Consider the following 22,437-nt stretch of genomic DNA (forward strand, 5'->3'; position numbering starts at 1 on the left):
TCCCCTCCCAATACTTTTTTTTGGCTCCTCCCTTCCACTGAACTTTGCAACTTGTCCCTCTTCAATTTTGATGACTTTTTTTTTTTTTTTTTGCGCATTCCTATCATCCATGGTAAAATGTTGAGCTCAATTTTGTGGTAGTAATGACAGCTGCTATGAGGTTACAAAATAACAGACAGGAAACCAGAAAAAAGTGTCTCAAAGTCTTCCTCCCTGTCCTCTTAACTTACATTCTTTCTACCATCTCTCCCGCAATATTTCCTGAGTTGGAGAGCATGATAAAGATGTCTTATTTAGCATGTGTTACTTTTAATTCTCATTGCCACAGTGCTGACCTGTTCAGTCATTTCAGAAAAGACTTGTCTGTGCTGTTTAGTATTTTCATCTGTGCATCTTTATTGCTCATGCCACAGATGAGAAGAGGCAAGATAATCCCAAACATCAAAGGTTTGGGTTGGATCTTTGGCAAAGAGCTTTAGCTCTTCATGACCAAGTGATACTGGTCAGGTTCCAAATGGAGTGCTTAGACTTATCTATTAGAGATATACCTTCATTTTCACCTAGTACATGGCTCAACTAGCAGAATCAGCTTGTTGATTTACACTGACAAATTACAGCAGCTCACACTGTATCAGCAATGTTGGTGAACTATAATTTATATACTTGAACATGTGATTATACCAAAGTAATTAGGAGATGTTAGTTCTTTCTTTGTACTTTTGCAGATTAATATGATATTTTGTATTACTGAGGTTGAATGCTATTAGAATATGTATTGGCCACTTTCATTTGAGCATTCTTTTTGTTCATTTTTAATTGGTATATATTCATTGTACATAGTAAAAACATTCATTAAAATGTTTTCATACATGTATATCATGTACTTTGATCATATTTCCTCTCCCACCCATTCTTTTCTTCTCATCCCTCTCCCACTAGTCAACCCTCTTCATTATCTCACCTTTGACAGCATATATATACATGTATGTACATATATATAAATGGTATTGTGTCTATAAAGTGTTAAGATCCACAAATGAAAGAGAACATGGGACATTCATCTTTCTAAGCCTGTGACTTATATCACTTAGTATGCCAATCTCCAGTTGCATCCATTTTCTCACAACATAATTTCTGTTTTCTTTGTGGCTGAGTAAAACTTCATTGTATATATATGCCACATTTTATTTCTTCATTTGGTAATAGTCACCCTGGCTTATTACATAACTTGGTTAATTTTTGGGTTTTTTTTTTGTTTTGTTTTGTTTTTGTTTTTGAGAGCAACAGACAGAGAAAGAAGCAGGTAGAGAGAGAATGGGCGCACCAGGGCTTCCAGCCACTGCAAATGAACTCCAGATGCAAGTGCCCCCTGTGCATCTGGCTAATGTGGGTCCTGGGGAACCAAGCCTTGAACCAGGGTCCTTAGGCTTCACAGGCAAGTGCTTAACTGCTAAGCCATCTCTCCAGCCCTGGCTTATTGTTAGTAGTGATGAAATAAACATAGATGTGCAAGGATCTCTATGGTATGTTCATTTAGAGGACTACAGATAAACATCCAAGAGTGGTATAGCTGGCTTTATGCTTTTTTTTTTTTTTAAGACGCTTCATAGTGGCTGCACAACTTTACATTCCCACTAGAAGTGACAGAGGGTTCCTCTTTACCCAGGTCCTCATCATTTATTATTTGTTTTCTTGATGATAGCTCTTCTGACTGGCATAAGATGGTATCTTAAGCAGTTTTACTTTGTATTTTCTTTTTTTTTTTTCTTATTAAATAGAAACTTTGTACAGACACATCATGTATTGATACCATCATTTCCTTCTTCCCTGCCCCCATTCCACTGTGGACCCTCCTCAGTAGGATTCCTGGTATTCACCCTGAGGTTGTAAGTTATGAGTTGTGAGAGCAACAGTCAGTCATTGCATGGGATGGTGCATTTTCTTGATGGCTAAGAATGGTAAACACATATTAACCATCATATTCTATTGAGAACTCTCCAGTTCCTTATTCCATATATTAATTGGGTAATTTGGCTTTTTAGTGTTTAATTTTTACAGTTCTTTATATATACAAGATAGTATTCCCTGACTGGTGGATGTGTAGTTGGCAGAGATTTTATTCTCATTCTCTAGCTACCTCTCCACTATGGAGATTTTTTTCCTTTGCTGTGCAGAGGCTTTTTTCATTTCATGTAATCCTATTTGTAAATTCTTGGGATTATTTCCTGTACTATTGGAGTTCTTTTCAGAAAATCCTTGCCTAGGCCTATATCTTAAAGTGTTTTTCTTCTGTTTTCCTTCAGCACTTTGAAAGTTTCAGATTGATTTTTGTACAGAGTAAGATATATGGATCTACTTTTATTCTACATTTAGAAATTTAGTTCTCTCAGCACCATTTGTTAAAGAGGATGTTTTTACATCTTTGCCAAAAAGTAGGTGGCAATAATTATAGTAGTTTATTTCTGAGACCTCTATTCCCTTGGTTAACATGTCTGCTTATATGCCAGTACCATTGTGTTTGTTACTATGGCTCTGTAATAATTTGAAGTTGGGTACTATGACACATCCAGCATTGCTCTTTCTGTTAAGAATTACTGGGCTGGAGAGATGGCTCAGTGGTTAAAGGAACTTGCAAAGCCTGATGGCCCAAGTTTGATTCTCTAGCACCCACATAAAGCCAGATACATGAAGTACTGCATGCGTCTGGAATTTGTCTGCAGTGGCAGGAGGCCCTGGCATGCCCATATTTATTTTCTTTGTTTATCTTTCTCTCCTCCTCCCAAATAAATAGATATTTTAAAAAAAGAAGAAAAGAATCACTTTGGCTCCTCATGGCCATTCTTTCTTCCATATGTATTTTAGGATTGTTTTTCTATTCCTGTTAAGAATGTCATTGGGATTTTGATGGGGATTATATTGAATCTTTAGATTATTTCAGTAATATAGCCATGTTAGCAATATTAAATTTGCTAGTTTATGAGCATGGGAAGTCTTTCCACCTTCTAGTCTCTTTTCCAATTTCTTCATGTCTGAAATTTTTCATTGTAGAAGGTTTTCATGTTCTTGGTTAGGTTTATTCCTAGGTTTGTTTGTTTGCTTTTGTTTTTCTGTTGAGTTTTTTGTTTGTTTTGTATTATTATGAATGGAATCCCCCTTCCCCTGATTTCTTTCTCAGTTCATTATTGGTATATAGAGAAGCTACTGATTTTTGTATGCTGATATTTTTGTATTCTACTTAGCTGAAGTGGTTATCAAGATCTAAGAGTATTCTGATGGCGTCTTAAGAGGCTTTTAAGTATAGGATATTGAAATCTGCAAATGGAAATAATTTAACTCTTTCCTTGTCTCCCTTATTTCTTTCTGTTATATTGCTCCTCCAGCTAAGACTTGATTGTGTAAATATGAAGAGAGTGCATATCCTTCTCTTGTTCTAGATTTTAGAGGAAATGCTCTCAATGTGTATACTGTATCTTTTGAATGGAATATTCTGTATATATGTGTTAACTCCATGGTATAGTTTAACTCAGATTTCTGCATTGGATTTTATTCTAGATAATTATCTAGAAATGAGAGTGGAGTATTGAAAGTCACTATTATTGTTTCAGAATTTATCTGACCTTTCATGTCAGAGTTTGTTAAATTGGTAGCCTTAATGTTTGTTGTGTATGTGTGTGTGTGTGTGTGTGTGTATGTTCTGCCTTCTTGATGAATTGTTCCTTTTATTAATTATGTGGGCCTTCTTTATCTCTTCTGACTAATTTTGGTTTGAAATCTACTTACCAGACATTAGAATAGCAATGCCAGTTTGCTTTCTGTTTCCCTGTTGTTTGTTTTGTTTTTATTTTTGTTTTGGTTTGGTTTTGGGTTTTTTGTTTTTATTTTTATTTTTATTTTTTTTGGCTTTTCAGGATAGGGTCTCATTCTCATTCAGGCTGAGCTAGAATTCAGTCTGTAGTCTCAGCATGGACTCAAACTCATGGTGATCCTCCAACCTCTGCCTCCCAGTGCTGGGATTAAAGGTGTCCACCACCACACCCAGCTCCATTTTCTGAATAGATTGCTTCCCAGCCTTTTGTTCTTCATTTTCACCTGATGCCTGGCTCAGCTAACAGAACTGGCTTTTTCCCCCACCCCACACCCCCAGATAAGGTCTCACTCTAGCCCAGGCTGACCTGGAATTCACTCTGTAATCTCAGGGTGGCCTAGGCTTAGATCTCATTGCGATTCTCCTACCTCTGCCTCCAGGTGCTGGGATTAAAGGTGTGCGCCATCACACCCGGCATAGAACTGGCTTTTTGATAACATATTGACAAATTCCATTAGCATTTCATACTTTCATCAGTAGTGTTGATGAGCTATAATCTGTTCATTTTACTTTTTGCAGTTGTCTTTACCAGTTAGGTGTGTTCTGGTGAGACAATAGCTAGATCTTTGAATATAGTTGGTTTTAATCCAGCCAGCCAGTCTCTTTATGGGGACTGGGGACCGTTTAAATTTCAAGTTATAATTGAGAAATGTTTACTAATTGATGTATTCTTGTTGGTTTTGTTGTTTATTTGGGGGGGGAGGTTGTTTGTTTTGTTTTTCAGCTTGTTGGATTATTGTTTGTTCCTTACTTTCTCCCTTGTTAGTATCAGGAGTTTGCTGGTTTATTGTGCTGGACATGATGGCTTCCTTCCTATCTCCCTGTGTTAATCTGTTCCTCTTATGAAACTTATCCTTGGTATTCCTTTAAGTATCTTCTTATCTTCTGCACGTCTTTGTGATCATGAACTTCCTTAGTTTGTCTTGATCTTAATGTATCCTTATTTCTCCATCAATTCTTTTTAAAAATATTATTTATTTATTCATCCAAGAGAGAGAAAGAAGCAGGTGGGGGTAATGAATGGGTACATCAGGGTCTCCAACCACTGCAAACGAACTCCAGATGAATGTGTCACCTTGTGCCATCTAGCTTATGTGGGTTCTGGGGAGTCAAACCTGGGTGGGTTCTTTGGCTTTGCAGGGAAGCACCTTAACTGCTAAGCCATCTCTCTAGCCCTCTCCGTTAATTCTTAAAGCTAGCTTTGCTGTCTTTAAGGCTTGAAATAGAACCCCCTATCATTCCACTGTTTCCCTGGCTTTGAGTGTTGCTGATGAGATATCGAATGTTAGTGTGATGCTTTTGTCTTTGTAGATGAGTTGTTCTTTTCCATTTATAGTTTTTTAATATAGTTTCTTTGTTTTGTAATTTGACATCTCAGCTATAATATGTAGTAGAAGGGTTTTTCTGTAGTGATGTCTAGCTGGGATTAAAATGCCTTTTGTGTCTTTCTGAGAGTCAGCTTTATTGACTAGATTTTGTGCCTCTAATGTTGATCTCAGCTTCTCCTTCTATCCCATGGGTTCTTAGGTCTCTTGATCATATCCCAGAATTATTGATAAAATGGTTATGCTCATTTTTTTCCTTACTGTAATACACACACACACACACACACACACACACACACACACACACACGTATACTTGGTTTTACAAGGTAGAGTCTTGCTCTAGCTCAGGCTGGCCTTGAAAGCTCAAAGCAATCCTCTTACCACCGCCTCTTAGATGCTAGGATTAAAAGTATGCTCCCCATTGATAGTTAAAAGTAGAATTTCATCAGCCCGTCCTCCTTCCCTGATAGCCTAGTTGAGTCTACTGGTGATGATGCTTTCCGCTGGGTTTTCATTTGATTCATTGGGCTTTCACTTCCAAAATTTCTTTAATCTTATTTTTTCAAAATATCATTTTATGTGTTGATTTTTTCTGCCATGTTACTAATTTTCTCATCCATTTTGCTGACATTTTCCTCCATGTTGCTAATTTTCCTTCCCAGGTTCTAGATTGAATTCATCTGCTTGTTTGTACCCTCTTCTGTGTCATTGTTTTGTGTTGTATTTTGTTTTAACTTTTTTTTTTTTGTTCATTTTTTATGTATTTATTTGAGAGCGACAGACACAGAGAGAAAGACAGATAGAGGGAGAGAGAGAGAATGGGCGTGCCAGGGCTTTCCAGCCTCTGCAAACAAACTCCAGACGCGTGCGCCCCCTTGGGCATCTGGCTAACGTGGGACCTGGGGAACCGAGCCTCGAACCGGGGTCCTTAGGCTTCACAGGCAAGTGCTTAACCGCTAAGCCATCTCTCCAGCCCTGTTTTAACATTTTTATTTCTTTTATCTGTTTTGGTTTTTTGAGATAAGATACCACTTTAGCCCAAGCTGACCTAGAATTCACTATATAGTCTCAGGGTGGCCTCGGACTCATGGCGATCCTTCTGTCTCAGCCTCCCAAGTGCTGATATTAAAGGTGTTCACCATCATGCCCAACTAGTAACATTTTTATTTACTTGCAAGCAAAGAGAAACAGAGAAAATGGGCACATCACAGTCTCGTTCTGCTGCAAACAAAGTTCAGATACATGTACCACTTTGTGCATCTAGCTTTACAAAAGTACTAAGGAATTGAATCTAGGCCATCAGACTTTGTAAGCAAGTACCTTTAACCAGTCAGCCATCTCTGCATACCCCCATTGATCTTTTTTTAATTTTTTAAATTTTTTTATTGATAACTTCCATAATTGTAAACAATATCCCATGGTAATTCTCTCCTCCCTATTTCCCTTTTGAAACTCCACTCTCCATCATATCCCCTCCCCCTCTCAATCAGTCTCTCTTTTATTTTGATGTCATGATCTTTTCCTCCTATTACGATGGTCTTGTGTAGGTAGTGTCAGGCACTGTGAGGTCATGGATATCCAGGCCATTTTGTGTCTGGATGAGCACATTATAAGGAGTCCTACCTTTCCTTTGGCCCTTACATTCTTTCTGCCACCTCTTCTGCAATGACCCAGAACCTTTGAAAGTGTGATAGAGTTATTTCAATGCTGAGCACTCCTCTGTTACTTCTCAGCACCATGGTGCCTTCTGAGTCATCCCAAGGTCACTGCCATCTAAAAAGAGAAGGTTCTCTACCAAAAGTGAGAGTAGCATTAATATATGGGTATGAACATTAAGAGAAGTGCTTACTGGGCAGTTTGGTGAGCATAGTATATACATTTAGCCAGATACCAGCAGCTGTTACACCCCTAGGGCTCATAACTACCCCTGTTGTAGGTTTGCAGTATCAGGGATGTATTCCCTCCCATGGAGCAGACCTCTAGTCCAAGTAGAGGGCAGTTGGTTTCCCCCATAACAGACATGCCACTATTGCACCCATTGGCTTATTTAGTCAGGCTGGCCAAATATAAGGCTTGCAGTGTCCACTGTTGGGTGTCTTCACTGGTGATCTCTCTCTCTCCCCCATTGAACTGCATGCAGCATAGCTTTTTTCCAGCTTTCTGTCAGCTGGTCCACCTGAAGGAGGTTTTAGCTCAGCTCCAACAGGATTTCTTAGTAACCTTGATCATTTTTACCAGAAAACTTTTGAAATTTTTATCTGCCATTTTACCCATTTCAGTTTCTGTGAGTTTAGTGTTGAAAAATTATGACCTTTGGAGAGGTCATCTTTTGCCATTGGCTCTTGGATTTGGGTGACCTATGGTCAATTCACATAAAAGTCCTGTGCAGGGGCTGAAGAGATGGCTTACTGGTTAAGGTCCATGCCTGCAAAGCCTAAGGACCCAGGTTCGATTCTCCAGGCCCCACATAAGCCTGATGAACATGGTGCATGCATCTGGAGTTTGTTTACAGTGGCTAGAGGCCCTGATGTGCCCATTCTCACTCTCTCTCTCTCCCTCTATCTCTAATAAATAAATAAAATACACCTTTAAAAAAAAAAAAGTCCTGTGCAGTTCATGACCCACCTCTGAAACAATCCCTTGCAGTTCAGCCCAACCAGAGGACTCAAGCCCAGCTAAGCTAGGTAGAAGGAACCTGACATGCCATCCTTCCCTGCTAACCCCCAAGCATGCATAGGAACAAGACCACTGTGGGTATTGTACCATGGCCTTGGTGAGAGCTGGAAGAAGCCCCTCAGCAGTGAGTGCTACCAACCATCATTTCAAAAGAAAAAGCCTTGCCCTGTACCAAGTCTTCTCATGGACCCATATGTATAAGAAGTCAAGGTTGTCATCTTAGAACAATGTCCCTACCCTGGACTCAAACCTAATAGATTTTGCTTTAGCATCCAGTTTCATCTCCACACAGTTTGAAAACATTTGTCAATAACTTTTTTATAGACAGATGATTTGATCCTCTTTGCCATTGTGATTTGTCAGCATAAACCAAGCAAGGTATCCTCCTTTCTCACCTGTTTGCACACAGTGGGCCCATCAAGACAATTCCCATAAGAAGAAGGGTTGGGAGTAATTCACTATGCATTATTTCCTGGCTAACTCAGAGTCTGAATGACCTTCTTACTCTGGGGTTTTTAGGCTCAGAAGGACAGTGCCATTGAAGTGGTTCTGTGTCCTGTACACTACTCATCCCTGCTGGTTTGTGCTATACAGAAGACCCTTTGCATGTGAACCTTTTCCCAAAGCCAGTGAGCTGCTGCAGAAGTCTAGCAAGAAGCGCACCTGATCTGTGCACTGAGGGGTATTGAAGCACCACTACTAGAAGTGTTGGACATTTGTGCAGTCTGAAAATTTCCCTGTTCTTATGTACCTTGCATGAGTAGAATGTTTCAGTAAAACAGCCAAGCACCAAGCAGCCTGAGGATGGCAGCTCTGTGCATCCAAAATCTGCAGATCCCCCTTGACCTTTTGTTTGAGTTCTACCCTTCCTTCTTCCCCTCCCCAAAAGATAAAGGCCCCAACCAAGGCCAAGGTGACTTGACCCAAAACTGACATTGTTCTTCCAAGACAAATACTTCGTTCTCTCCACCTCTGTCAGAGAGAGTGAGTAGACATCTTTTTGAGGCAGCCAATAGTTTCGGTGCTTGCTGCTCATTTTTACCTACCGAGTTAGACTGACAGGTTATGATGAGTGAGCTGGTTTTTTAATTTTTTTCTGTTGTTGTTCTGTTTTGTTTTTAATGTTTATTTAAGAGAGAAAGAAGAGGACAGAGAGGATGGTGTGCCAGGGCCTCCAGCCACCACAAACGAACTCCAGATGCATATGCCACTTTATGCTTCTGGCTTACATGGGCACTGGAGAATCAAACCTGAGCCCTTAGGCTTTCCAGGCAAGCACCTTAACTGCTTCACCATCTCTTCAGCCAGAATGTTTGTTTTATGAAAGGCCTCTCCATCCTTCAAGAGATACTTGGATCCTCCCTGGTGAAAGTTTGAGGATGTTTTGCAAGTTTCTGGAAATCTAACCCAGAAACTTGGAGATCCATGTTTTCCAACCGTACTAGAGGAAAACTGGTATAAGTCTTCACAGACAGTCAGGAGAAGCAGCTTGTCCTCAACTTGTTCTCTATGTTTCCACTAATAAATAGTATACAGTGAGCAAAGAAAAGAGGACTTACTGTATTTTGTTTTTATTTATATATTTATTTGAGAGAGAGAAAATTGGCACACCAGGGACTCCCGCCACTGTAAATGAATTGCAGATGCATGCGCCACCTTGTACGTCTGGCTTATGTGGGTCCTGGGGAGTTGAAGCTGGGTCCTTATGTGTAATGAGAAGGTAGGAGGTTTTCGTCTAGGACTATGCAGAGATTGTGATTTTTAAGGTATCACAAGCTGCCAAATGCTTATGCTTTTATGGTGCTAGGGATCCAGTTCCTGGTCCAGTTGCTGGTTGGTGTTTTTTTTTTCTCCTCCTCCTTCTTTTTCCTTCTCCCTTCTTCCTCCTCCTTCTTCTTCTTGTTTTTTTTTGTTTTTTTTGTTTTTTTTTTTTATGGACTGTAACCACCCTGAGATACTTTATTCTATAACACTGGATAATTTCCCAGTTTTTTTTTTTTAAATACCTAGATAAATACATATAGTTCTGCTAGTCCTTTTACAGACATAGTCATTACTATCTGTATCTACAACCTGGATCTCTGGAGATGCTCTTTTTGCTCTGTATTTATTTAGAGAAAGAAAGTGAGAGAGAGAGCATGGGCACTCCAGGACCTCTTGTCACTGTGAACAAACTCCAGATGCATATGCAACATTGTGAATCTGGCTTTAACAACCCAGGCCAGCTGGCTTGCAAGCAGCAGGCTTTAACTACTGAGCCATCTTTCCTGCCCCCCTTTTTTTTGCTCCTTTTAATCCCAATTTTGATGATTTTAAAAATTGGTTCAAGTTATAAAAATAAAAGCTTTGTCCTTAAGGGCTTTGTTACTTAACACATTTAGCCAGTTTTCAGAGGGAAATTACATCAGCAGTGTTTTAAGTATGTTCATAGTGAGAGTGCAGGATGTTTAATTAATAAAAGCTTTTGAGAGATTACATTCTTGGTGTAAAGTCAGCTTTCAAAACCAATCTCTCCAAGTACATTATCTTACAATTATGCCAAAGTACACTGATTAGAAAAACAAAGTGTCAATAAAAAATGTCCATAAAGCCAGGTAAACTTTGGTCAAGTGAGACTGCAAGAAAGATTGTAAGTTTTTAGTTGGTATTTATTATCCTCTAATTATTGACTTGTGTGTTTATATCTAGAATTAAGTGGTTGTACTTTTAGCAAGTGATAAATTAATTTGTTAGATTTAGTATTCATTTGCACATACTGACCTGGATTTTTTTCATTAGCTTTTTAACTCTGAATTTCAATTTCAGTCTTCTACCTTTGCCACTTTCACTTATAAGTTTGAGGAAAACTATCAACTAAAGAGCTTTGTAAAATATCTTGTAAGGAAATCATTTTCCCTAAAGAGTTTTATTTTCTTATTGGGTATAGTCAGATTTTTTCTGTATTCCTGTAGTCTTTTAAGGAAACAATTACTTCATTTTTGATTCTTGGTGTGATAGTGTCGTGGCTTTTGAGAGCACAGATCCTTTCTCTGCTCTGGGCAGGAGTTAGAGCGTTAGACAGTCTAGTCACTAAAACTCTCCAAATCGTAGCTCTTGAGTTGATTGTCTTGTGACCTGAAAAGAATGCCTAGTACAGACGTGGCAGAGGGCTAGGGTTTGTTAGCAAAGAAAGTAAAGCAGAAAAGCTCCCAATTTGGAGGGCTCCTGAGCAAGTGGTTGGGGGTATAGCAACTTGGAAACTGGGAATGTGGGAGGGGGAGCTAGGGAGATGGCTCAGCAGCTACACTTGAATGAGGGGCTGATTAGCTGGTGACAGGACTGGTTACTTTGTATGTATTGGCCAGCTGGCCTTCTGGTGAGCAGGCATGAGTCAGGGGTTTTGACCTTCCTGCAGGTCAACATGAGTCAGGCTTTTTGGATTTTGGTTCCCAAACTCTGTTCTCTCTCTCTCTCTCTCTCTCTCTCTCTCTCTCTCTCTCTCTCTCTCTTTTTTGGTTTGTTTTTGTTTTTAACTCTTTTCTTAAAACCTCTATGTTCATCAATTCTGTCAGGAAACATTATCTATTTATTCCCTTCCGGCCTGTTTACAAAATGCTTTGCTCCCTGTCAGTAGCATGCAAAGTCGACTTTGTAGTCTACTACGCATAAGAGAATTGCTGTTTTTGCCGGGCGTGGTGGCACACGCCTTTAATCCCAGCACTTGGGAGGCAGAGGTAGGAGGATTGCCATGAGTTCGAGGCCACCATGAGACTCCATAGTGAATTCCAGGTCAGCCTGGGCTAGAGTGAGACCCTACATCGAAAAACAAAATAATAATAATGATAATAATAAAATAAATAAATAATAAGGAGAATTGCTGTTTTAAATTAGAATCATCTGGGCGCTCTTCTCTAGAAGCCATATTCCTTTTGTTGTTATTTCTAGGGTTAGATTTTTTTGGTACAGGGTCTGGCTGCACAGCCCAGACTAGCATTGAAGTCCTAATCCTGCCCCTATTTTCTGAGTGATGTGATTATAAATATGTGCCTCCATTCCTAATTTGAAGACTTACTTTTCAAATATATTCTGGCTTTTCCACTTTTATTTTTTAGGCTGTGCGTGTTACAAAGCCTAAAATTCCAGAAGCCATAAGAAGAAATTTTGAGTTAATGTGAGTAACATGCATGGAATCCTAATATTTCTGTTTAGCACTATCTACATATTAATATACAAGTCAAGGTAATGTGAGAAGGAGATAATACACTGTAGGGTTGGGGAACAATCCATCTTCTGTACTTTAGGAATATTGTCTGGTCTCATATCTTAATTCTTACAAGACTCCTGGTTTCCTCTTTATGTGTGGACGTTTCAGGACCAGTGTCAGTGGCCAAGCATGCAGTTTGCTGTGAAATTATTGCTGGAGCTTAGAACCTGTAATCTGTATATGAATAGAGCCTTCAATTAAATGTTAATTTAGGAGGGAAATGTATTAAAGTTGAAAAGAATGCCCATATTTTGTTAACCTTATTGTTAATCATAAGAACATATACCTGCTTTGTATAAAGTTCGGTTTTCCCATTATATGTGAAAATTGCACATGGAGTTCTATAATTTCCTGGAAACTGTGGCTTAAGATTGAGTTGACTCCTGGCAGTCTTTTTTAGGTGTCTAGAAGTGGCTATAAATAAGATGTAAAAGTAGTTTCTAAGTGTTTCAGAGGATATCTTTTATGGGTACTTGCTGTATTTGAAATGGCAGTATTGCCATATAACAGGTACTGAAAAGAAGAAACAAATCCTTAGAAAATTTGGCTTTTAGGAGGGATCATAAATGATGCTAGGAAGAAAAATAACAGCAAAAAATCAAAAATACAACAGGTGAAGAGCTTGGAACACTATTTAGTGCACAGTGCTTGCCTGGATACACAAGACCTTGGTTCAATTCCAAGCACTGATATACTGCTTTATAAGTTTGGAGGTTTATGCTTTGCTTAAGTCTTTTTTGTTCCCAATTCTGTCTTCCATGCAGTTTTATTTTTTCCTATTCTATTGTAGAACAGTAGCTCTTCTTTTTTTTTTTTAATTTTTTTTATATTTATTTATTTGAGAGCGACAGACACAGAGAAAGACAGATAGAGGGAGAGAGAGAGAATGGGCGCGCCCCCTTGTGCATCTGGCTAACGTGGGACCTGGGGAACCGAGCCTCGAACCGGGGTCCTTAGGCTTCACAGGCAAGCGCTTAACTGCTAAGCCATCTCTCCAGCCCAGTAGCTCTTCTTTTAAGACTATAAAGAATAAGGTATCAAGATGGCTAGATCATGAAGCTGAGCCACTTATAGGAAAAGTGGTTTTTCAAGGCCTAGGTGTCTTTGGCTAAAATATGATTGTTTCTAATGGTAGATGAATTCTGTGTTCTTTTTCCCTTGATTCCCCCACCACCACCATGCCATCTACTGAACCCAGGGCCTTACATATGTTAATCACTAAGCTACATCCTCATACCTGCATATGACTGTGTGATCCCCAGTACCACAAGGATAGAGGGAAAGAGGGATGGAGGAAGGGAAAGAAGTAATCATTTTAATTTTTATAATGTTTTGCTTCACAGGGAGGCTGAGAAGACAAAACTTCTTATAGCTGCACAGAAACAGAAGGTAGTGGAGAAAGAAGCTGAGACAGAGAGGAAAAAGGCTGTTATAGGTATTTGGATTTACTTGTGAAATAAATGTCTCCTAAGTATGTGTATCAGGACCTTGTCCTCTTCTTTGTCAGTCTCATGTTGAATATTAAGGGGACTCAAATAAGATAGTATCATGAGTAGCGGAGAATTCTAGAAACTTCATTGCACATCCAGATGTCCTGAGTCCATTAAAAATAGATGAAACCATGGGCTGAAGGGATGGCTTAGTGGTTAAGGTGCTTGCCTGTGAATCCTAAGAACCCAGGTTTGATTCTCCAGGTCCCACATAAGCCAGATACACAAGGTAGTACATGCATCTGGAGTTCCTTTGCAATGGCTAGAGGCCCTGGCATGCCCATTCTCTCCCCCCTCCCTTCCACTGTCTCTAATAAAGAAATAAAAATAAAAGCAGATTAAACCAGTAGGTAATAAAGTATATTCTACTTCATTTTCAATTGTGGCTCTCTTTATTTCAGTGAATTACTGCTAATAAATTACTTTCTCGGTTATTCTTATTGTAAATACTGCTGCAATGAATGTCCCTTTCTGTGTTTCCATAGACAAATGTGCAAGTTTTGCTAGAGCAGCACTATTTAGCATGTGGTATGAGGCAGTGCCCTCTCATCAGCTTTTTTTCTCAACCACAATGAGACAGAGGACAAATGCTGAGAGAATTTAGAAGTTATTAAAGCATTTTAAGATGATACTTTTTTGAATATTGAATCTAATTTTTAAATTATAAAATAATTTTTTAATTTTACTTTTCTAATAACATATTTTGTTATAGTTTATAATTCGTTGGTTCCTAACAGATTCAAATTCAAGGGAAAAAAAGGCACTTGGCTGCTTTTAGTTTGAGAAGCACTTCTCTAGAAAATATACTTCAAAGTAGAATTGCTGATTCATATGGATGTGCATGTCTTCAGATATAGCACAACTGCCAAATATCCTCTTGAAGGTGAATCTTCCATTTGACCCTCTCTGTTTGAGTTCCAGCGTCTCTGCTGCCGTATTTCAGTCACCTTGATGTGTAACTTCCTCAGCCTGTGGAGTTACCAGACTTCTAACATTGATGCAGTTCTTTGATTATTGCTTAAGTTTTTTATTGTTCTTTTGGATCTCTTTTTTTTCTCCCTCAGGGTAAATTGCCTTTTAAGATCCCTAGCTGGTTATTTGACTATTTTTGAACTGATTTATAGGAGTTCTTTATATTTCTTGTATACTGTCCTTTCACAGATCTGTGCATTACAAATATCTTCCCTTGTTTAGTGGCTTGTCCTTAAACTGTATATCTTTGACATTATTATACATTTAATTTTCACATAGTCACAGTCATCATTCTTTTCCTTTGTGGTTTGTGTTTCCTATCTTGTTTAAGAACTCTATACCTACCACAAGTGACAATTTTATTCTAACTTTTTTTCTCAAGTTTTGCTTTTTGTATTTAGAGCATTAACCCATGAGAAATTTAGTGTTTAATGTGACATTGAGATTTAGTTTTATTTTTTTCATATGGAAATCCAGTTGTCTTATTATTGAATAGTTCATTATTTCCTGTTTCTAATGTCATTATATGCTATATAATATGAAAGTAATTTGTTCTGATGTTAGGTTCTATGTTGTTTCATTTTTTTTTCTCTCTCTCTCCTTTCCCAGTATTACCTTGTTTTAATTACTGTAGCTTTTTTGTTAAGTCATGATATATGGGAGACTGAATTTCTCATTAACTGTTCCTTGTTTACTATTTCTAGCTATTCCTAAAATTATCCTGGACTGTTAGAACATGTATTCATCCATATAAGTATAAGAACCAGCTCCAGTTCTGTAAAATATTATATTGGGAGTTTTATTGAAATTGCATTGAATGTGGATAAAATTATAGTATCCAGTCTTATAAATCTGTTATATTTCCCCATGTATGAGAAATGTCTTTTTAAGAAGTACTATAATTGCTGAAAATCCTTGATTTTTGTTAGAGATTTATTCATGTATATCTTTTTTAAGTTTTTGTTATTACAAGTAGTCTTTTTGTTGTTGTTGTTTGTGTTTTGTTTTTCAAGGTATGGTCTAGCTCTAGCTCAGGCTAACCTGGAATTTACCATGTGATCTCAGGCTGGCCTCAAACTCACGGCAACCCTCCTACCTCTGCCTCCCTCCTGAGTGTTCTGGGATTAAAGGTATGCGCCACCACACCTGGCTTGTAGCCTTTTTTATAAAGGGCATATTTTTCTAACTTTTGTTGCTTTTGGATATATATGATACTAGTTTTTTCTTTAGCAATCTTGCTGAAAATGCTAGTATTCCTAGTAGTCTCTTGGATTTTTTTGTGTGAGCAATAACATTGTCTTTGGATAAGAATAATTCTTTTTTTTTTTTTTCTTTATAGCTTCATACCTTTTATTTCTTCTTCTGATCTTACCTCCTTAGGCTATGACTTCTTGTACAGTGTAGAAAGTGTACAGCACAGAAGCAGACATTCTTGTCCTGTCCTTAACTTTAAATAGTCCCAATAACATTTGCTGATTTAACATTTTTGGGTTAATGACATTTCTTGCAGTTCTTTGCTTGCCAAAAACTTTTATTCTAAATAGCTATTAAAACTAAGTTGGGGGTGGGTGGAGAGATGGCTCAGCTGCTAAGACGCTTGCCTACAAGGCCTATCAATCTAGGTTTGATTCCCCAGTACCCACAGAAAGCCAGGTGCACAGTGGCACATGCATCTGGATTCGTTTGCAGTGGATGGAGGCCCTGGTGTGCCCATTCTCTCTCTCTGACTGTCTTCTCACTATCTCTGCTGTTCACAAATAAATAAATAAAAATATTTCTTAAGAACTAAACTATTTCTATTTATGTTGAATTGAATATTTTTTTTTTCTTTTTAAAGCTGTTAATTTAGTGGATTGTATTAGTAGATGTATTACTGAATTTTCTTTTGTGTTATCTGGCTAAATGCACATGCTCATGATGTAGGAAGTTTTTGTAAGGTTTGTTGATAATCTTTTTTTTACAATGCTTACTTTTATTTATTTATTTATTTTGGCTTTATCAAAGCAGGGTCTCCCTCTAGCCCAGTCTGACCTGGAACTCATTCTGTAGCTCCAGGCTGGCCTCAAACTTGAGGTGATCTTCCTACCTTAACTTCTAGAGTGCTGGGATTAAAGGTGTGTACCACTATGGTTGGTTACTTTTTTTTTTCTTCAGGTTTTTCGAGGTAGGGTCTCACTCTAGCCCAGACTGACCTGGAATAGTCTCAGGGTGGCCTCGATCTCACAGTGAACCTCCTACCTCAGTGTCTCAAGTGCTAGGAATAAAGGCATGTGCCACTACACCTGGCTTTATTTTCTCTCGTAAACGAGATTTTCATTAATTAGATCAGCTTATATTTTTTTTTGCTTACAGATTCTAATCAAGTTTTGCTTGTTTATTTTGTATCATGTTTCTTGTACCCTCAAAATGGCTTGGAGCACTTTTATAAACTACACATTATCTCCTCTTTGTAAGTTTGATAGGACATTTCTAAAACCATTCTGGTCTAATAACCTTTAACCTACTGATTTAATTTCTATGATGAGATAGGTGTATTCCACTATTTGTTTCTTTTAAGTTTTGGCGATTATATTTTTATAATCAATTGCCCAGTTCACATCATATTTCAAATTTAAAGATATGACTTTGTTTACAGTAATTTTTATAATTTTTTAAAACACCTGCTAAATCTGCATGCTATTTTTTTCCTTATTTGTTTGTACCTTTTGTTTTGCTGGATCAGTTTTGCCAGCAATCAATCTTTTTTTTTTTTTTTTTCAGAGAACTGGTTTTTGGTTTTGGTTTGTTTGATTGTTGCTTTCTTGCCAGGGTTATTTATACTAATTTTTTCCCTTATTTTGATAGTCTTTGAATTTATTCATTGGTTCTTTCTTAACTTCTAGAATTAGATGACTTAGTAACTTTCAGTTTTTTCCAAACTGGAAGCAATCTAGGGTTACAGAGATTCTCCCAAGTGCTGTTTTAATTTTATCTTGAAAGATTGAAAGTTTTTGTTTACTGGTGTCCAGTTTTAATTCTTTTAAATCATTTCCATTATAATTTCATCTTTGGCTCATGAGCTATTAGAAATGTATTTTTAATTTTTGATTCAGTGGGTTTTGAGCGTCTACCTTTTTATTGTTGGTTTTCAGTTTCAAATATAGTCAGAAAACAAAATCTGTTATCTGGATTCATAAGTTGCTTGTTGATATTTCCTTTGTGGCTTACCTATATGTGTTCTCTATGTGTGTTTTAAAGGACTGAATTTATATTCTATATTTATTGGATGCAGGTTGCACTGTAGATCCATTAGATCAAGCTTATGAATGATGACATCTTGTATATTCTAATTTTTGTTCTTCTTGAGCTATCAGTTACTAACACTATGATAAAATTTTCTGCTGTAATGTATTTAGTGACTTGTAATTTTTTGGGGGGGGGAATTGAGAGAATTTAGGTTCAAGATTATTATACCTCCCTGGAGAATTGCTCCTGCTTCATAATAATACTCTTTATCCCTAAACATATGTTGTGGCTTAGGATCTGTTTTGTCCACTGATAATATAGGCATACCAGATTTCTCTTGGTTATTTTCTTGGTGTATCTTCTCATCCTTTTACTTTCAACTTTTCTGTGTCATTATGTTTTAGGTGTGTCTCTTATAAACAGCATATAGCTGGATTTTGTTATCTTATCCAATGTGAGAATCTGTCTTTTAACTGGTGAGTTTTAGTCTTTTTATATTTATTGTGGTAACTGCTGTATTTGGTTTTATTTGTTATCACTTGATTATGTGCTATTTCCCGTGCATTTTTCCAGCACTTCATTTCTGATTGGTATTAAATTGAGTTGCCTTTATTCCTTTCTTTCATGTGACTAGACGTTTTACATTCTATTTCTGGAATGTACAACTAGTCATCACTTGTGAAATAGAATAAGTGTATCTGATTTGATTAAGTCTTAAAATCATTTCTCTATTCTCTTCTTGAGCAGTACTTTGAAGTGCTTTAACTCCCATCCCTGATCTCCAGTTTTACATATTATTTTGCCTTGTATTCTGTCTTCATGTTGTTTCATCCCCTCATTGATTACTTATCATCATTTCTGTTGGTTCTTACAGTAAATACTTATTTTGATTTAGGGATATGAGTAATTTTTTTCCTTCATATTGCTTCTGGCAATTCATCCTTTTTTCCCCTACTTGTTCAGTCTGCTTTAGTCTAAAAGTACTTTTATTTCATTCTTGGATGGTAATGTAGCTTACAAGTCTGCACCAAACAATTCATTCTTATCACTTTGGAAATATTTCATTTTTGTTTGGCCTCCTGAACCTGATCACGCATATGCACCAGTCTAAATGTTGTTGAATTGTCAATCTTCCTTGACCTCTTGCTTTTAAAATAACTCAAAATTTGAATATTCTCTCTTTTTGCTGTGATCTGTTTAGGTAGAGGAAAGCCCTCAGTGGGCTGGTGGGTAAAGTTCTTTAGTCCCTCTTTCACTAGAGTTGCAGTCTTTAGAGGGTTCAGTTTTATTCAGAAGTCTCAGTTCTGTAGGTGCAAGGCCTTAACAGGCCCCGTTTGAACCGTTACCCAAGTCTTTCTCCCTTCTTGAGTAATAACTGCCCCCAGAGCTTCCACTGTACAGGTTTCAACTCTGCTTTTGCTCTGCCACTTGAGGAGCTGTCGTTCTTTCATGTGAACTTGTCATATTTTTCAAAACAAATCTGTTTTATTTGTGTAACATATTAAGATGCGAGCCAAAGCATTTTTTTTTCCTCAGTAGTTTTATCCCCTATTTTTCTAGAATTGCAAGCCTAATCATGCTTTTTGTTGGGTTTATTCCCACATGATGGAGAGCAGGGTATCTTGTGTTTTTGTGTATAACCAAATGTCTAGCCCACCAATTTATTTTGGGGATAGCTTGGTATAGCTTGATTTTACTCTGATGGCATGGGGGACTGGAGTACTCAGGAGTAGTTGGTAAAGATTACTACCTTCTAGAAAGAAGAAACTCCTTGGAAATTTTCTGTTACCTGTTTTCCCCAGAGGCCAAGAAACAAGACATGTTAAAATATTGGGAGGGGGCCCTTCAAGGAATTGGTTTCAACCCCACTTCCACATGTTCCATAACAAAAATTCCAGCTGCTTAATTCTCTTATGATACATGTTTTATGTAGCATATATAGTCTCACATAAATCTTGTCATCTCTAGACTACTTATAATACGTATTATAATGTAAATACTATGTAAGTAGTTGTTATACTTAGCAAGTGATGACAGGAAAAAAGTGTATGCTCAGTACACACACACACACATACACATACACACACAGTTGTTTAATTTCAAAGTATTTTCAACCTGCATTTGCTTTCATCTACAAATGAGAAACATGTGACTGTAGAGGGCCAAGTGTCCTTACCTTCTTTGCCTGAAAAGAAAAACAGAATATTTTTTTAAGAATTGTAGTGACTGAAGTTAATATAAAGTCAGAATCTGTCTTCCTTGGTCCTGGGTGCTTTGGTTTGGACAGAGGTTTACTGAAGGTGTTGAGCTTCTCCTGTGTGTATTGAACTTGCTGCAGCTAGTGTGCTTCCACCCAACACTTGTTCTTCACCTTCCCAGGTGAATTTCCCTAATTTCTGTTTTATCTTCTATAGCAGTCAGACACTATTCCTCCTCTAATATATATTTTTTTCATGGTATATCCCTGAAGGTAACTTAACATCAGGTCCTGAGTACTAAACTTCTTAGCCACCACTCAAGGCGGGTCTTTTAGCCCTCTTTCTGGACTTAGTTTTCATTGTCTTCTCTTGTCAGTTCTGTATCTTCTCTTTGACTTTTTCATTTATACCTACTTGTCTTCCATTATGCTTCTCGGCATGTCTCCCTAATTTATGGCCATTATTTCCTGTAAAATTCCTTCTAAAAATGTGTTCCTGGATTCAATTAATCTCTCTTACTCTTTCTTTTCTCCCTTATTCTTTCTTTTCTCTGCCTCATTACACAATTGTCCTGTGTTTCCATATGTTTGTATTGCTCTGTTCTGTAGTACTTTCATAAAATACTAGGGGGGGGGTGGGTACCATTATCTTGTATACTTTTGTTATATAGTCTCACAAAGGACTAGATCATATAGTCTCACTTCCTGCAAGACTTGCACTATCAAAGTAGAACAGTGAAAGGAATACATTCCCTTTCTCCCTTTGAGTTGTTAATAGTCTAGACAGATAAAACTTCAGGAAGCAGTCATAAAACTGCATGCTGCTGATTCTCAGTGCCTAACAAAGCAGAGATGGTTCTGAGTTTGTATTCTGTTGTATAATTATAGAAGCAGAGAAGATTGCACAAGTGGCAAAAATTCGGTTTCAACAGAAGGTGATGGAGAAAGAAACTGAAAAGCGCATTTCTGAAATTGAAGGTACACTGAGGGAAGTGTGGGACTCTGAATCCTTGTACAACCTCTGCCTCAGGGACCAACCCTTGATTTTGTAGAGGGTGAGGCTATATAGACTCTTGTAGCCTAGAGGAAGTGACTGGTCTGATATTATAGACAAAATCTTTTACCTGTTGTCATATATCTGGCTCTTATTCTGTTATCCATTATTACCTATCATTGTGTTCTTAGACAAAGTAAAAGAATTTCTCATAATCAAAGTGTCAATGTGATAGCACATACCTATAATCCTAGCACTGGGGAGGCAGAGACAGGAGTTATTCTTGGGCTTATTGGCTAACTACTATAGCCAAATTAGTAAGCTTTAGGTTCAGGGCAAGACCCTGTCTCAAAAATTAAAATTAAAATTAAAAAAAAGTTAAAGTGCAATTAAGGAAAATAACGAGCATCAGCCTCTAGTCTCCACATTGCATTTGCACACACATGTGTATACACAAACATACAAAAAAGAGAAGGCTTAGATTAAAAACAGGACTCATGTGCCGGGCGTGGTGGCGCACGCCTTTAATCCCAGCACTCCGGAGGCAGAGGTAGGAGGATCACCATGAGTTCGAGGCCACCCTGAGACCACATAGTGAATTCCAGGTCAGCCTGAGCCAGAGTGAGACCCTACCTCGAAAAACAAAAAAAAAAAAAAAAAAAAAAAAAACTGGACTCATAATCAGTTTTTAAGAATGTACAAAATCATAAGCTTACTAACACTGTTTTGTCACTTGTCAATAACAGCAAATTAGTTGGGGGGAGGGGTAGTTTTGATAAAGAATCTGAAGCTGATATCACATAGCAATATTTTGATGTTCTTTTTGTTGTTGCATAGGATGCTGGGGGTTGACTCGAGGGCCTTGTACATGTGCTAATGTTGATGTTCTTAGATCATAGTTTGAGGACACTTTTGCTTATATACAGCCATTTCTTTTTTGTGTGTGTGTGTGTTAACTGATTCATAGTTGGTGAGGATAGGATAAGGTAGTAAATAGAATTGAGCTGTCATGTCTAGACACTTGCCTAAAGCCTAGATGGGGTGTGAGGCTTTGAATGATGGGAAGTAGAGAAAGAAGGAGCCACTTGAGATTGCAGATGAGTGGACTGAGATGAGCTGTTACTGAACAGTGACAAGTGTTCTCCTTTGCGAAGAAGCTGTCTGGGGATTGGGATGTGAAACTGTTAATGTCACAAACTTCAAGTGAAATATAAGCAGTGGAGAAAGGGACTCTTACTCAGCTGAGAGACTGGATTGGCAACTTCCCCTGTTTCATACATGCTGTAACTCTGTTTTGCTTGCTAGATGCTGCATTCCTGGCCCGGGAGAAGGCGAAAGCAGATGCTGAGTATTATGCTGCACACAAGTATGCCACATCAAACAAGGTGACTGGCTCTCCTTTCCTGCTGAAGTTCGAGATTTGTGTTCCCTTTCCACAAGGTTCCTAA

At 37.9% G+C, this 22,437-nt stretch overlaps 1 protein-coding gene across 3 annotated transcripts in view; it reads left to right on the forward strand.

Moving 5' to 3' along the window:
• Erlin1 (ER lipid raft associated 1) overlaps nt 1-22,437 on the forward strand; it is a 46,381-nt gene that overhangs the window by 20,335 nt on the left and 3,609 nt on the right. For 2 of the 3 annotated variants that reach the window (XM_004669874.2, XM_045135064.1), the window contains exons 8-11: nt 11,960-12,018; nt 13,455-13,546; nt 20,884-20,973; nt 22,295-22,374. In XM_004669874.2, coding sequence (XP_004669931.1) covers nt 11,960-12,018; nt 13,455-13,546; nt 20,884-20,973; nt 22,295-22,374 — 321 coding nt within the window. Of the gene's footprint in view, nt 1-11,959; nt 12,019-13,454; nt 13,547-20,883; nt 20,974-22,294; nt 22,430-22,437 lie in introns of all 3 variants that reach the window. The other variant, XM_045135069.1, reaches the window with a different exon arrangement.

The sequence above is a fragment of the Jaculus jaculus genome, chromosome 1 (assembly GCF_020740685.1).
Source record: "Jaculus jaculus isolate mJacJac1 chromosome 1, mJacJac1.mat.Y.cur, whole genome shotgun sequence".
Lineage (NCBI taxonomy): Eukaryota > Metazoa > Chordata > Mammalia > Rodentia > Dipodidae > Jaculus > Jaculus jaculus.